This window comes from Poecilia formosa, unplaced genomic scaffold (assembly GCF_000485575.1).
Source record: "Poecilia formosa unplaced genomic scaffold, Poecilia_formosa-5.1.2 Scaffold98, whole genome shotgun sequence".
In the NCBI taxonomy this organism is placed as follows: Eukaryota; Metazoa; Chordata; class Actinopteri; order Cyprinodontiformes; family Poeciliidae; genus Poecilia; species Poecilia formosa.
Genome location: NW_006800037.1, coordinates 1,184,032 through 1,198,638, shown reverse-complemented (window position 1 = coordinate 1,198,638; position 14,607 = coordinate 1,184,032). Strand labels below are relative to the sequence as shown.

The following is a 14,607-nucleotide window of genomic DNA, read 5'->3' as shown; positions in this document are numbered from 1 at the left end:
CTCAGTGGAAGACAACCATGAATCATTCACTCCACAAACCTGGCCTCTACAGACCAAAAGAAAACCATTGTTTAATGTCTTAACATGTTCTGTTTGCAGCTTGTTACAAGTGGTGTAACGACAGAGCAAATATGTGAATGAAACTGCTCTGGAAAAAAATTTAACTCTTTGGGCTTCATTCAAAGTTCTCTGTGCGGCACGTTGCGTCATCCTGACTCTTTTCTTCAACAGCGACAAAATAGCTGGTCAAACCTGATCATTAAAATGGATTGCATTAAATACAGGTCAGTCCAAGAGAACCTTGTGGAGATTGCAAAAAGCTTGACATGGGGGGATGTAGACATTTCTAGCAGCAAAATAACCCTAATCATACATCCAGGTTCATATGAGAACATATTTATTTGTTAGAGTTGCACAGTGAAAATCTGGACCTAAATCCGGTTGAGAAAATGAGACTTGAATATTGCTGTTCACAGATGCTCAGAATCTAATCAAAGTTGAGCTAATTTACAAAGAAGAATGGATAAAAAAGTTCAATTCCTAGATGTGCAAAGCTGGTGAAGATCAAACTTGCAGCTGTAATTACAGCGAAATATGGTTATTCAGCATGTTGAATCAGTGGTTGCAGTGTGAAGAAATATGAAAAAGTTCACAAATCTCACAGTTTGGCTTATTTCATACGGACTGTTTCAACCTCTAAATAGTCAGTTTTGACTACATCGTCTCACTCAGTATAAAGCAAAATAACAATAATTGCCAAACTGTGTGAAAATGTGTTGAAAACCTCAATTAAAAGTAGTGCTTTTACAGTTCTTCAACTTGAATTATGATTTCATTGTAAGACCTTTAGACTGAATTGTTACTGAATGCAAAGGCCTCTTCATTTATGTGTTTCAGACGAAAAAAAAAAAAGGACGCACACTCAAAGCCGATTCTGTAACAACGTGACCAAAAAGCCTTAATCCATTTTCCTCAGATGTTCCATTAACCGTTGAGCCATGCTATCAGGTTAACCTGTTAATCTGCTCTCTATAGCTCTGGGTTAGAAGCTTTAAACAATCAATATGATGAGCCTCGGCTGGTGCAGACCAAAGGCGGCATCCATTTAATACTCTGCTCCAATCATACATTGTGATTACCAGACATCACACAGTAAACACAGGGTCTTTATTATTAGACGGCATGGATATTGTCAGAACACTTAAGCATTGTTCATGTTCATCTGTGAACTGGTCACCACCATATATTAATTATATAGGTTTACTAGATTAATAAACAGATGACTCGGTTTTAGGTAAGACTGCAGGTTGATTGCAGACCTCTGCCAGATGGTTGACCTTCACATTAGTCGTCACCTTGCTGTAATAAGTTAAGACAGACTAGGGGCTTGTTCTTTTTAAAAGGAGCTGAACCGGACCACCTCAGGTTAATCTCTCTATAGCCTGAAATGCCCATGAGGGATTAGGCCCAGTGTACACCTGCTGCTGGTTTTTAACACACCATGTCTCTAATGTCTCTGCTCTGCTAGGATCATCCAAGCTTTCAAAATCAATGAGTGAAAGAACATATAGGATATGTAAATTCGATTTTTTAAAATTATTATTACTAAAACATATTTAGCCGTAACAGAAATCGGATTTGTTTCTCAACATTGTGCTTTTCACCAGTTAGTATCTTTAGAAGCTTTTATTTCTTATGTTTATGTTTTACGTATTAAAAACACTTCTGACTCATTTGATATGTTGTGGCATCGCAGAAAGGCCTGTTCGAAATGTTTCCGATTAAAACCCAGATGCTTGGACTCGCTGTCGTGACACTAAAGTAGAATTCACACCAGGACTGAGACGTCAGCAGCAGTTTAGCCCCGTAGAAGAATCTATCCAATCCTTCTGACACGGCCCCAGAATGGTGACAACCCTTTAGGTGGTTTAACATCAGTTCACAGTCAAGCTGGAAATTTGACCTGACTTTAGCATTTATTTGCTCTTTGATTTGCACGAGTCTGACACTCTTACATGATTGACATGTGAGTGTGGCGCCTATGAGTCATCAGTGTGCGAACGACCCAAGGCCTTCGCAATGCCCGAATGCTCATATCAGTCAGAAGAGCAAGTTCTTGACCACACAAACACTCCAGTAAGATTTAAACACTGCCTTTTCAGAAGGAAGACAGTGTAGACTGGGATTTATTCATGCAGAAAAAATAAAACAACTCAATTTTGCAATGTAGAAAGACAAAACCGTACATTTAAAATGCTTTTCTAAACTTTTAGTTGAATTAAAAGGCTGGCCAGCATATTTATTATTTTAATCAATTTTATGCCACGATTGGCTGTTTACAGTTGTTCTTATTACTAAAATATATATGAGCTTGGTCAATATGTTTATGCTACTGGTTACGCTATCTAAAATCAAACAAACTGCAGTAAACAAAACAAAACAAAACAAAACACAGTCTTCATGAAGAGTTGCATATTGTTTTGAATTCAGAGATTGCTATAATTAAGCTATTGGGGTTGGTATTGATCTTTGTTGTAAGAGCCCTCTTGGCAGAACATTTTGCAGTTGGAAAGCATGATTGTTTTCCCCTTAAATAGAGCCAAATTTGTAAGGAAAATGCATTTGTGGATTGAGTTGAGAATGTACATTGTGCTCCTTAAAAACTAGCCAAATGTCAAAAAGCTTTTTTTTTTTTAATGTTTCTGGTATGCCAGGAGCTGTCAATTAAGTACATGACTATGTCCACTAGCCGATTCTGTAACATCAGCTAGTGCACATAGTCATGTGGTTATACTTCAGCTAAGAATGTGGATTTAATTTCACTTAATTAATTATAAATTATTTACTATGGGCTAATGTTCTGTCTCACCACACAAAATTAAATAACACATTACAGGCATTTAAATGACCTTGCATGCGTAATTTAATATTAATTGAATTTATACATGCAAATGATATGGAATGATCAATTTATTTGTGGGATAATAGCAATTTTGGACCTTCTAAAAACTACTATCCCTGATGAATGTTTTTAACCTTCTTTAAATTACTCAGAATTTCATTTTCAAGCTGTAAAAGACTTTGTATACTTTTCGTACACGAAGGTCATGTGCTCACATCTTTCACAACCTGGGGGGAAAACGCGTAATTCCTCTTTACTAATATTATAGCGCATCCTGGTGGCTAAGATAGGTAGCGCAGGCCTGCACAACGGAGTCGTATGCAACACACTGGTCCCTCAACGGCATCCGTAGAACTTACGGCAAAGACAGACGTGTATTTAACTTGACAGTGATGTGAGTCTGCGCTTGATCTCTGTTGGTTTCCGTTTGAGCGATAAGTCACTAATGAATTCAAAGGGAGATGTCATCCGACTTAAAGTTAAACTTCGGAAATTGTCAACAAAACCCAGTGATGGATAGCGAAACGGGCATGTTCCCTATCGATCAGGGAGGAGAGTGGGGTAAGACATCTGATTCTTTCTAGAAACACCCACACAAGGAAGCTGTTCGTAGACACTGTTTAGCGATTTATTTCAATAAAACATCTAAATATATATCATCTATGGCGATTTGTTGTTTTAGAATGGCCTCTACGTAAGTTTGAGGTTGATGTTGTAACGTTTGTTGGTGTGGTTTTCAACTTTCGGCTAGCCAGTTAGCATTAGCGGGCTATGGATGCTGAGGTGACGTAACATTATCGGTTTTTATGTAAATAATGGAGAAGACACGAAATGAAACGGTTTCTTTTTTTAAAGTGAAATAAACCGATTGACTGTTACAAACACCCTTAAATCAGCTTAGCTACTGTGATTTTGTTTGCTTCAAGTTTATCTTTAAATGTTTATATCTGTTTTCATATACATATGAAACATACGTAAACATTTACACCATACAATGGTTACAATTAGCCACTAAAATTTAACAAGTTATTCAAACTTTAAGTATTCAAGTCTTATTTTAGGTCCAGATCACGAGTTTTGACATTTGATAGTATCTTTGCTTTCACTTTGGTTAAATAAATGGCTAGATTGATGCATGAAGTCACCAGGAGAGGGACGCCAAGTCAAGATTCACGTGTAGTTTAAAATATAAATATATTACTTTAATATGTTTGACATCTAGGTAAGATGCAGCTTTAGATTTATCATGCAGACCTGTCAGGTGCCTATGTAAATCTTGTGAGGCACTGCTGAGATATTTCCTAACTTTTGTAAATTAAAAGTTTTTATGTTCGTACTGTACTTCCCACTTTCACGAGCTGCTTATGCACACAGTATGCCACTTGCGCAGGTCGTAGAAACTGAATCAGAGTTTAATCACAAGGACAAATGAATCTTTATAGAGATATACTTCAACTGTGGCGTCAGACTTGAAGAAGACGCATTCCTGTGACAGATTACCGGTAGCCCTGAGAGCTGTGAAAAGTGAGAACTGTTTGGATCTAGTAGCAAAACATTGTTGCATAATATGCAAATACATTATGCAACAACGCTATTAGAATGTCATGGTGTAAGATGCTATTGTTTATTCGTAAAAATTATGTCAAGTGGTACAGTGAACATGCTGGCTTTTACGTGTTGACTATCTCATTAACTTCTCGTCTATGAAGCTTGCTGCTGTTCTGATTGTGTTCTGTCAGGCAGATCCTTTCTCTGCCGGACAGTTTCTGCCGTCTCTATTTCGTTGTTTTATCAGCATCTCTGGATCATAAACATGAACATATAGATAAGGGAGAAGGCTGGTGCACATTAAGAGAACTTAGCAGTGTATCAGTGAATACTAACTAATCTTCTATACAATGCTGTGGTCAAACACATGATGGCCTTCAAAGAACCTCTGCTGCATGTCGTAATCTTTACACTGATCTAGTCATGTTAAAACATCACCATGTTTTTTTTCAGTGCAATTTCTGTCCTATTTTCCAGATTGATTCGACATTGTGTAAAAGTTGTGTTATTGTGAAAACTAGTAATCTGCTTATGGAAGCCATGTCAAAATCATCACTCTTACAACCAATATCAATAGATTGTATTACTGTTATTAGTGAACTGATCTGGCCCATATGCCTGTGTCCTCATCGTTACACAGACCTCAGCCTGTTTGACGAACTGGATGACCTGGGGGATGCAGATCAGCTGCTCGAGGCCCTCGAAAGCGGTGCCTACGTGAGTATCTTCAGAGTTGATCTGGCGATGACGGTGTTTCACTTTCAGTCAAGTAAGCGCAGGTTTTATGACATGGGAGCAACAGTTTAGATTTAGAAATGTTTGCAATTTACATTTGATTGAAAGATATTTCTCCGTGAAGTTATTTATTTTTTTTTTGTAAAGAAAAAAAAAAAAATTGTTTTGGGTTCTCAGGCAAATGAAGGTCATCTGGACTTTGATATCGACATTCCTCCTTGGAATGAAGTGGACACGAGCAGCACCTGCACAGGTACAGCCACGGAAGTGATCATTATTTTTTTTGTTTGTCTTTAGCTTCCTTTTTAATGCAACATTTATTACCACATATATATAATTAGAAATCATATTTGTGAGTTAGATTTTTTTTTATGATGGAAAAAGAAATATTTAGGGGTTTTTGTTAACAATATATTGAATTCCTCATGATTTGGTTTGTTGTTTAACTCTGTTTAGGATGTTAGTTTTGTTTTGATTTTTATTGTTCTCATGGCATAGCACGGTGTGCAATGTGAAAATAGGAAACAATTTGTATGTTTGAATATGTGCATGGTTGCCCAGATCAGAGTATTGTGGCTGTTCTTCTATTTCTGTCCTTTGCCATCCTCTAACCTTTTAATTTTGATCTCAACTTTTCTTTGAGGGCTTTGATATGAGCAGATATAGGAACAACATTCAAAATATTTCTCTAGTATTTTTGCAGTCCTTGGTTATTATTTATATTTACAACTTTTTTGATGGTATAGTGCAATAAGTTTTCAACAAAGATCCAATTTTTGAGTTTCCAACGACTGACCGTTTTCGGTGATGACTTTGATTCTATAGCTTTAAGGGGCGAGGATGCCAAAGATTGCAAAAAGTGAAAGGAACTCTGTTACTAAGCAACATTTAAAGAGAAAATGAGGGTGGTCATTGCAATGTGTTTTGATAATATAATAGTGAATTTGCATGTTATCATAACTGTGTGCAGCCATGAGAGACGTTACGGTTTGAGGTAAGTTTTTGGGACTGTGCTGCATGATTTTCCATGTTAATGGCTTGATTGTTTGTGTTCGTGTCTTTGTGCATCCAGATGGTGAGGTGAGTGGGGACTCACTGTCTCCTTCCCACACGCTGAGCTCCGTCCCCTCTCCTGCTTCGGTGGAAGCTTTGTCTCCGTCGTCCTTACATGTAAGAATCTGTCCTCAAAGCTTCGCCCTTCCCCAGCTTTCTGCATTTGAATTTGGATTTCCAATGCAAATTGTTTCACAAGTGTTTCGGTTGCGAGCATTTCCATACCCAACCATCGCCGAATCCGCTTTGGAACAAAGATAATTATTTAGTTTTCCTCCAGATGTGGATTGAATATTGATGGGTGGAATAATAGTTCAGAAACTTATTAATAAAATCTGTAAACACCTCGTCAGATTAATAACGAACTGTCTGTATGAGCTGTGGGCCAACCGCTCATTAAAATAAAGGTGCCGACAACTTCAGACACATTAGCATAATTTAGCGGGCAGATGTTATCACAGTTTGTCAAAACAAGGGCAAGGGTTACAGTTTTTTTTTTTTTTTCGTCCAACAGTCGGCACACGCTTGTCTGCTAATTATCCTGACAATTCAAGGACGCACATGTCAGCTGGGACAATTTGAAAAGCCACTCATATTTTATTAATGCGCCAGTTTGAGATGCATTAGTTAGAACTGACTTTATTGCTTGTGTCACATCCAAAGAGTCAAGCATGTTTAGCAGTAGAAGAAAATTACTGTTGTCGATGCTGCACTCAGTCTGTTCGAAGACGTCTGCTCAGGGCTTGTACTTAAAAATAATTGTTGACAAAATGTCGCGGAGATCTTACGTCGTATCTATTTCTCCATTCAGGATGAGGCACTGTCCCCTCAGTCACAGCTTTCCCCAGTTTCAGTTTCGTCCGAGTCCAGTGGCTTTTCTGAAGTCTCTCCGCCACCCAAGAAGGCTGCAAGGAGGAGCACGCAATGGACAAGAGGTAGCGATCGTTTAAGGCTTGTATGCACAAGGTCATTCCAAGTGCTTAACAGGAAAACGGTGAAGCAGACCAAATTAAAACGATAAATACATTAAAAGAATAATAGAAAAAGCTGAGCTACATATAAACTACTTCATCAAAACAAAACATGTCCAAGACATAATGACATAAACAGTTTTATTTTTAACTGTAGGTTGCTGTAAACAATAGTTTTAAGCCCTAATTTAAAGGTGCCATTAGTTTCTGCACATCTCTGGTTGCTGGGATTTTGTTCCAGAATTTAAGGTCATAGAAAGTATATGTGGTCTTTGTTTAGATCTGGTCCAAGACAGTTTGCGTAAACGGGTGTCTGAATGGATGATATATGACATGACCATTCATTACCTCCAAGGCCTAAAACTAGATTTTAAAAAAAATTGTCATCACTTCTTAACCCCTTAACTGTTACCCTTAAAACACTTACATGCAAGCCAATGGGTCCATGAGGAAAGCGGTATCCTCATGACGGTTAAGGGGTTTTAAACCAAAAAAACGATCACTTGCCTTTTCTACCTTATGCCGGAGAAAACTCTGACCACCATAAATATCAAGCTGTTTTATTAGAATAATTTAAGAGATGTAATTGTACATAATCAAAACAATGTGAGCTATTTGGATACGGAACAAAAGTGCCACCTGAAGCAACTCCACAAGTGGTGTTTGCTAAGATTTATAACTATCAGGTGGTTAAAAAGAACGCTTAATAATACATTTAGTACAAGACCAAATCAGCTAAGCAGCAGGGAGCTCCAGTAATACCGAAACAGAAGGTTTTAACATGTAAAGCAGCTTCTAGTGCTAACATTTTTCATTTAGCAGTTATTCCACCATCGTCTAGGGTTGTTTGTTATTGTCATTACAAAATCATGGTAGCATTTTGACAGTTAAAAACCCCCCAGATATTTCAACTGTAAATGCAAATTTCCTGGCCTGGGCTAAATCCATTTTTTTTCTCCCCCCATATCTTGTCCCTCCCAACCCTTGCAATTCAAATATTCAAATGCCACAGCTAAACCTGCTCAGCCTGCAAAGAGGCCAATTCAGATGGGCTCACAGATCTCCATCCAGCCCAGACCGCTGATTGCAGCCATGCCCTTGGCTCCGGCGGCAACAGCAGCTCCACTGCAGCCCAAGACGATAATCATCCAGCCCCTGCAGACCACTGTGCTGCCTGTTGTCAAGCCGTCTCCAATCAGCATCCAACCAGCGCCCCCACCAGGTCAGTTCTCACACTGCATAAAATATTATTTTTTTGTGCTCTGCATTGATATAGGACATCTTACCAAAAGGTCAGGTCTTGTATTTTGTTGTATTTTAGGGATATCAATGTATTTATTGTTTGCCTTTGCCAATTAATTTTATTCAGATGAAAAAAAATAAATAAATAAAAATGCTGTTTTTGATGGAGCCAGCAGATGGCACTGTGAACTCAGTTGTTTTTCCCTCATCAGTGAAGCTCACCTACTTCATTGGAAAACGGTGAATAAATATGATTTGTAGGCCTAATACACCAAAACTGTTTAAGTCTGACATACATTTTATTGGCAACATGAACATGGAAGTAAAAATCATAAACATACCAACATGTTGAGCAATGTCCTAAATATCCGCTGATGTTTGTGGTTTTCATTAAAGTCATCAAGGATTTTCTTTTTTTATGTCTTTTGCTGGCCTTGATTTGGGGTCTTACATCAGCACCATGAAAGCCAGAATAAATACTTATCTCACCGCACGAAGCCCAAGTGGGTGGGGTGGCTGACCTTTGCTAAAATGCATTTGAACTTCTGACGTGTTTGCCTAGTGTTGACCAATACGCTGAAGAGCTTAGGGACGAGACATCCTGACCTAGATCGAGTCACAAGATGGGAATCCAGGCTGTTTGTTTGAAAATCTGGTCTGTGTTTTTTTGTTTTTTTTTTAACCTGGGTAGTGCCATTTCTCTAAAAAAGTAATGAACTCTTTGGAGTCTGATCCACAGAAAGTTTGTTTATTCCTGCGCAAACACATGCACTCACTGCTTTCTTTTTATTCCAGCCTTGTAAATTCTTCTCACAGATGGTGAACTTTCGTTCTGCTGGCAAATTACAGATTTGTTTACAAATCTAGTAAGTGCTTTCACCTGATTAACACTGACAGAATAGAACATTATGATTGCTGGCTCTGTTTGGGTAAGAGTTGCTTTCATAGCCTCGTACTCATAAGTGTAGGGCTCACTGAGTAACAGAACATTAGTGAGCACCAGATATTATTGTGTTTTTGTGTCCTTTTTTTTTCTCCCCTTTTTGGGCCCGTGTTTGTGTGAGTTCAAATGCATAACTCACGAGCCTCTCAGTTTGGAATGTGGACGTTTAAAGGCGCGGGTCAGTTTGCCAAACATCTTCACCACCTGTACTTTAAACACACAGAGCCCAGTTGAAGGCAAAGGGGTAGGACGCCAGAGGCTGATGGGATTTTGAGAGACTTGGTCTGTATCAGATGTAGGTTAAGGCTCTTAAAGCAGCAACTTGATTCAACTTATGTCATAAAAAAAAAAAAGGACGATTTTGAACTTTTTCGATTGTTTGAATTTCTAAATTATACAATAAAAGTTTCACAGCTGTGATAACAAAACAAAAACTATTAGTGTATATTCCCTTATAGTTTTTTTGGCCCTGAATCTGTATATTAACTAGATCTTGTTTTTTTTTTTTTGTTTTCTCCTTGCTCAAACTCTCAAGGAAGTATTAAAAAAAAACAAAAAAACAAATTGGATCCCCAGTTTCTAAACTGTTGATATCAGATTATCTGGTTTCTTTTATGTCAAAAACCCAAAGTGTTGGACAGCTAGACATGTTTAAAATACACCAAAATGGAATACACCAGTAATACTACTGCCTATTATCAGTCATATTAATAGAAAAATAAATCAGGGTGTCTTTATTTAGTTTGAGTTTAGCTTTTGCGTGTGTGCTAACTTTAATGAAATACTGGGCTTGGACTTGCTATCTGCAAATACTGAATATTAAATGACTTAAATTTCTCAAAAATAGCAACAACAATAAAAAATACCCAGCTCCCTGTAGTGTAATATATCACTGCAGCCTAACCAAGAGAAAGTAAAACAGCAGTTCTATTTCTTTCTTTGAAAAGGTCGTTTTCATAACGGATCACAATAGCATACGCTACGTAGTAACTTTGCCTAAAATTGGTCTTGAACCACCAGAGCTACATCACTTATTTGAAAAATGTCCAATAGGCAGGATAAAGGCAATGTAAAGATGAGGTCTTGCTCTGCTTACTTGCTGCTTCAAGCGTAACCCTACTCACAAAGTTCACACTGTGTAATCTGTTCCTGACGATGCTGTACGGCAATGACAGAGCAAAGCCTCGGTGTTTACGAGCACTGACTGAAGTTCGTGGCATACTTTTAATCCTAACAATGTTAAAGATAGACTACTTATTATTACAGATAGCCAAAGCAAAGCTTCCCGTGAAGACAAAGCGCCCTCCTCTGCTTAGTTATGCAGTTTGTTTAACTGCGATCTGATTACTGTTCGTGAAGCTCGAGGTCGTACTCGCCTGTTCATGTAATCACAGTGTGTTGGTTGTACTATAAACATATGATTACAGTAAAGCTTGTAATTAAAAAAAAAACAAAAAAAAAAAACATGCATGCTCTGTGTCTTTCATTCAGGCCATCCCATAGTGCTGTCCCAGGCGAGCCAGCTTCTCCACATCCAGACACCACAGGCCGTCGCTGCTAATGTGGTTGCTGTGCCAACACTCAACCAGGACAAGCATGTCCCGGTAGCTGCGCCCCCGCTGGTTTCTGTCACGCTGCGAACCCCTTCCTCAGATGACGACGTAAGTCAATTGACGTTGAGACGTCAGCACACAGAGAAGGAAACGGAACATGTACTCCTGTATGTATTTCTTTCGGAGGCTAATGATTAACACTTTTGCTGTCACTGTCGTGGTTTTCATTGACTAAAATCAGTCAAAATCCTGAACTGCTTTGTGGAAGTCAACAAAATTAGTGCTGCCCCAGCTCAACAAGCATCCTTCGAACATTGGAAAAAAAGTGATAATAAAATCAGCTTTATTCCAGAATATTGTGTACGCAAACCTTTTTGGCTTTTGTTTCTGGCCTTTTAAATTTTAATTTTTTGGGAGGGCAAATTTTTTTTTTTTTTTTTTTTTATTTTTTTTTCCTTTTTTTTTTACAAACAAGATGAAAAACGTGGTAGATTTAGTGCAATAAGCATGGTATCAATCAGGCACTCTGACTGTTTAGTGAACATAAAAAAAATGCTTTTCAAAACACATATTTACTTCATTATATTTTTAAACTTCCAGCATTTTATAACATAAAACCGCTGGTGGACAGCCCTGTAATTGTTCTATTCTTTTATAGTGTTGTAACTAACTCAAATTTAGGTAGATATTTATTAGTTTATTTATATTTTGTTGAGTTAATATCTTTTAGTGCTGTCAAACGTCAGAAAATACTTACAGGTGCTGCTAACAAAAAAAAAAAAAGAGCATTTAGAAACATCAGGTGCCTGCAGAGTCCGACTGCTTAACAGAGATGTTTATTGGCTAAACCAAAACGGTAAGACATTACGTCTCAGTTTGTGTATTTACACATGGCTCCATTTTAAACCTGTTTTTGTGGATCGGTGCATCTCCGTCTCTCATTTTCTCCCTCTGTCAGATAGCAGCTATGCAAGCGAGTTTAAAGGTTGTCTTTTAAAGCCGTTTCCTTACCATTAGTCTGCCAGTCAGTTATTTCATTGAATATATAAGGCCTTCAGCTGTTGTTTATGTGTGGGCATGCAAAGGCATGTTCATATGCACTCTCCTGCAGCTGCACAGAATTATAGCGCACACAAAAATGCTCAGTTACTATGTAATGTTTGACATTTTGATTGTCAAGCTCACACTCTGACTGGATGGATCGAGTCCAATCCAAACTCGGTCTTTGGGACCCTTTTTCTTGTATTTGCTTTAATTTCACAAATCATTAACTTTTAAGTTGTGTTTAAAATGTGAAAATAAAGTGCTGATGGAAAGGCACTTATATATATTTTAATGTTAGTGATTGTGTTTTTCCACATGGCTGTACAAAATTTATTACATTTCATGGACCACGGCTGTCTAAGTAGACACTAATGACTTCAGACCAGGACCGTTTTATTATTTTGAGACCCTAATATATATATTTAAAAAAAAAAAACAAAACAAAAAACAGATGAAGCACCGAAACTAATGTTGAAAATAGGGAATGTAAACCTACAAATTAATTTTGTTTGCCAACTGACTTGTGATTGTAAAACAGAGAAAAAAACTTTTCTTTCCACCAGTTTGTACCAGAGACCATTATTATTGTCATTATTTTTATATATTTGCCTTTTTTAAGACTTTATAGTTGTTGTTTTGGTATTGTTAATGTCTTGCAGAAACACATAATAATAATTATTTAGTGATATTTTCAAATTTCCTGTGAACTTTAAATATGTCTTTACTGAAAATTGCGGCAGGCTGCTGGATGACTGACTCTGAAATATGTAATCAATTTGATGGATATTTTGATAAACATTTTACAAATTAGCTTGGTGTAACAACAAGCTGCTGTTACTGAACAGGACTGCATTGAAAGAGATTTAATTTGTACATAAAACAAACGCACACAAAAATCCTGGAACATGGAGCACATTTATTGTTTTGTGTTGTATTCCTTAGAAATAAAAAAAAAAAAAAAAAAAAAAAAAGTTAAAGGGTTTCCAGTTCTGAAGAACTCAAACAAAAAAAAAAAAAAAAAAAAACAGATTCTGTTAATACCCAAACTGGCAGGTCAGACCTCAGAGAAAGCACAAAATATGTACTGGCCAGGAAAAGCCTGATCGGTGCATTCCTTATTTAAAACGACAAGAACCGTGACAGACAATGATGGATGCAGAGCTACGTCCATTTTGCCATCATGCACAGTGAGGAGGTTGCTAAGAGAAGTAAAAAAAACAAAAACAATTTCTAAAGTTCTCTTGAGAACTATTGCTACTGCAATAAAATATTTATTTTATGTGTCTTTACATATTATTTTTTTACCAGGGGTGTTAATAAGTGTGGAGGATGATGTATATCATTTATGGAGAAAATGACATGGTTATTAGCCTTTTTTGGAACAATAAAATTCCACGGATGATTTTTATTTTTATTTTATTTTTTTCTGCTTTGTTTATGACTGCAATAATTGTAGCTGAAGTGGAGTGAATGATTCAGACAATATGTCTCCCACACATATTCAGTTAACTCCACTCAGCTGGGATTTTTAGGGATTTCATGATGCTACGTTTCAGCAGCAGGGACTTTCGCAGATAATCAACATGTGAAAAAAAATGTTGGTGGTCTTCAGTTTGTGGTGCGTCTTTGCGGTTGTTTATTTCACATTTTTGTGAACCTTTCAGATTCTTCCTACAGACTTGTTGGTTGGGTTTTTCTACTTTTTCATCTTGGTTATTTCTTTCTGTTGTGCAAATCTGAAGTTCAATGACAAAGGTCACTTTTATTGTGTTGTTAGACTTATTTTTTTCCCCCACAGCATTGTGGGTTTTTTTTATTATTCTTTGGTCTGTTTTGTTTATACCATGGAATTAACAAAACAGGAAGAAAAGCTGTAAATTAAATAAGACCTATTAATTTAAACAGTATTTCACTTTATTGGTTGAAACCCAAAAAAAGCAAAAATATGTATCCAGATTTCTCTTTATTATCATTGTCTAAAGCTGACTTGTGGCCCTGATGCGTGTGAAAGGGAATACCTTCAGTTATGACCTAAGGCTTCAGTATTTTTGTTTTATTAGTCTGGGCAATTCATCTTGAGCCCAACAATGCTGGAACTTGTCCGGTTATTGTGGGTATAATTAAGTGTGGAGACACACTTTTCCTGCCAAATCTAGAGGATGATGTGAAGGAATTTCAGACTCTAGTGGCCAAAGCAAATACCAAATTGTGATGGTCGGGTCAATAGCATTTGCAATTGGGGGTTTTAAAGGGAGGGTCCGAGTTCCTTACTTCCTTAATTGTGAGGGAGGGAGGAATGCTGGGCACATTTGTTAATCCCCAAGGGAAAGTCGTGGAAGTTCATAAAACAAGATGTTAGATTTAAAAAGTTTGTTTAATGTTTAACAAAACAAACCAAGTCTTATAAAAGTCTGTCAAAGATTTCAGCTGGTGGCAATTTAAGCAAATGCAGTGACGTCAGTGGATGTGAGAGTCGGAGAGCCCGAGGAGGCGATTCACGCTGTGTGAGAGTGCATGCGCTGCTTTCGCGTCCTCAGCAGCTGTGCTCACACGCTTCAGCTTTGGCTGGCTGTTGAGGTTGTAAAATAACTCCTAAAGATGACATGCGTGAGCCAG

General features: G+C 37.4%; 1 protein-coding gene across 2 annotated transcripts in view; it reads left to right on the top strand.

Annotated features, from left to right (window-relative positions):
* Positions 1 to 3,246: 3,246 nt before the first annotated feature.
* The window catches only part of atf6 (activating transcription factor 6), a 29,414-nt gene continuing 18,053 nt past the window's right edge, over positions 3,247 to 14,607 (top strand). For both annotated transcript variants that reach the window (XM_007558713.2, XM_007558712.2), the window contains exons 1-7: positions 3,247 to 3,463; positions 5,091 to 5,167; positions 5,363 to 5,438; positions 6,258 to 6,355; positions 7,050 to 7,173; positions 8,222 to 8,431; positions 10,886 to 11,055. In XM_007558713.2, the coding sequence (XP_007558775.1) occupies positions 3,364 to 3,463; positions 5,091 to 5,167; positions 5,363 to 5,438; positions 6,258 to 6,355; positions 7,050 to 7,173; positions 8,222 to 8,431; positions 10,886 to 11,055 (855 nt within the window). In that variant the 5' untranslated portion in view covers positions 3,247 to 3,363. The remainder of the gene's footprint in view (positions 3,464 to 5,090; positions 5,168 to 5,362; positions 5,439 to 6,257; positions 6,356 to 7,049; positions 7,174 to 8,221; positions 8,432 to 10,885; positions 11,056 to 14,607) is intronic.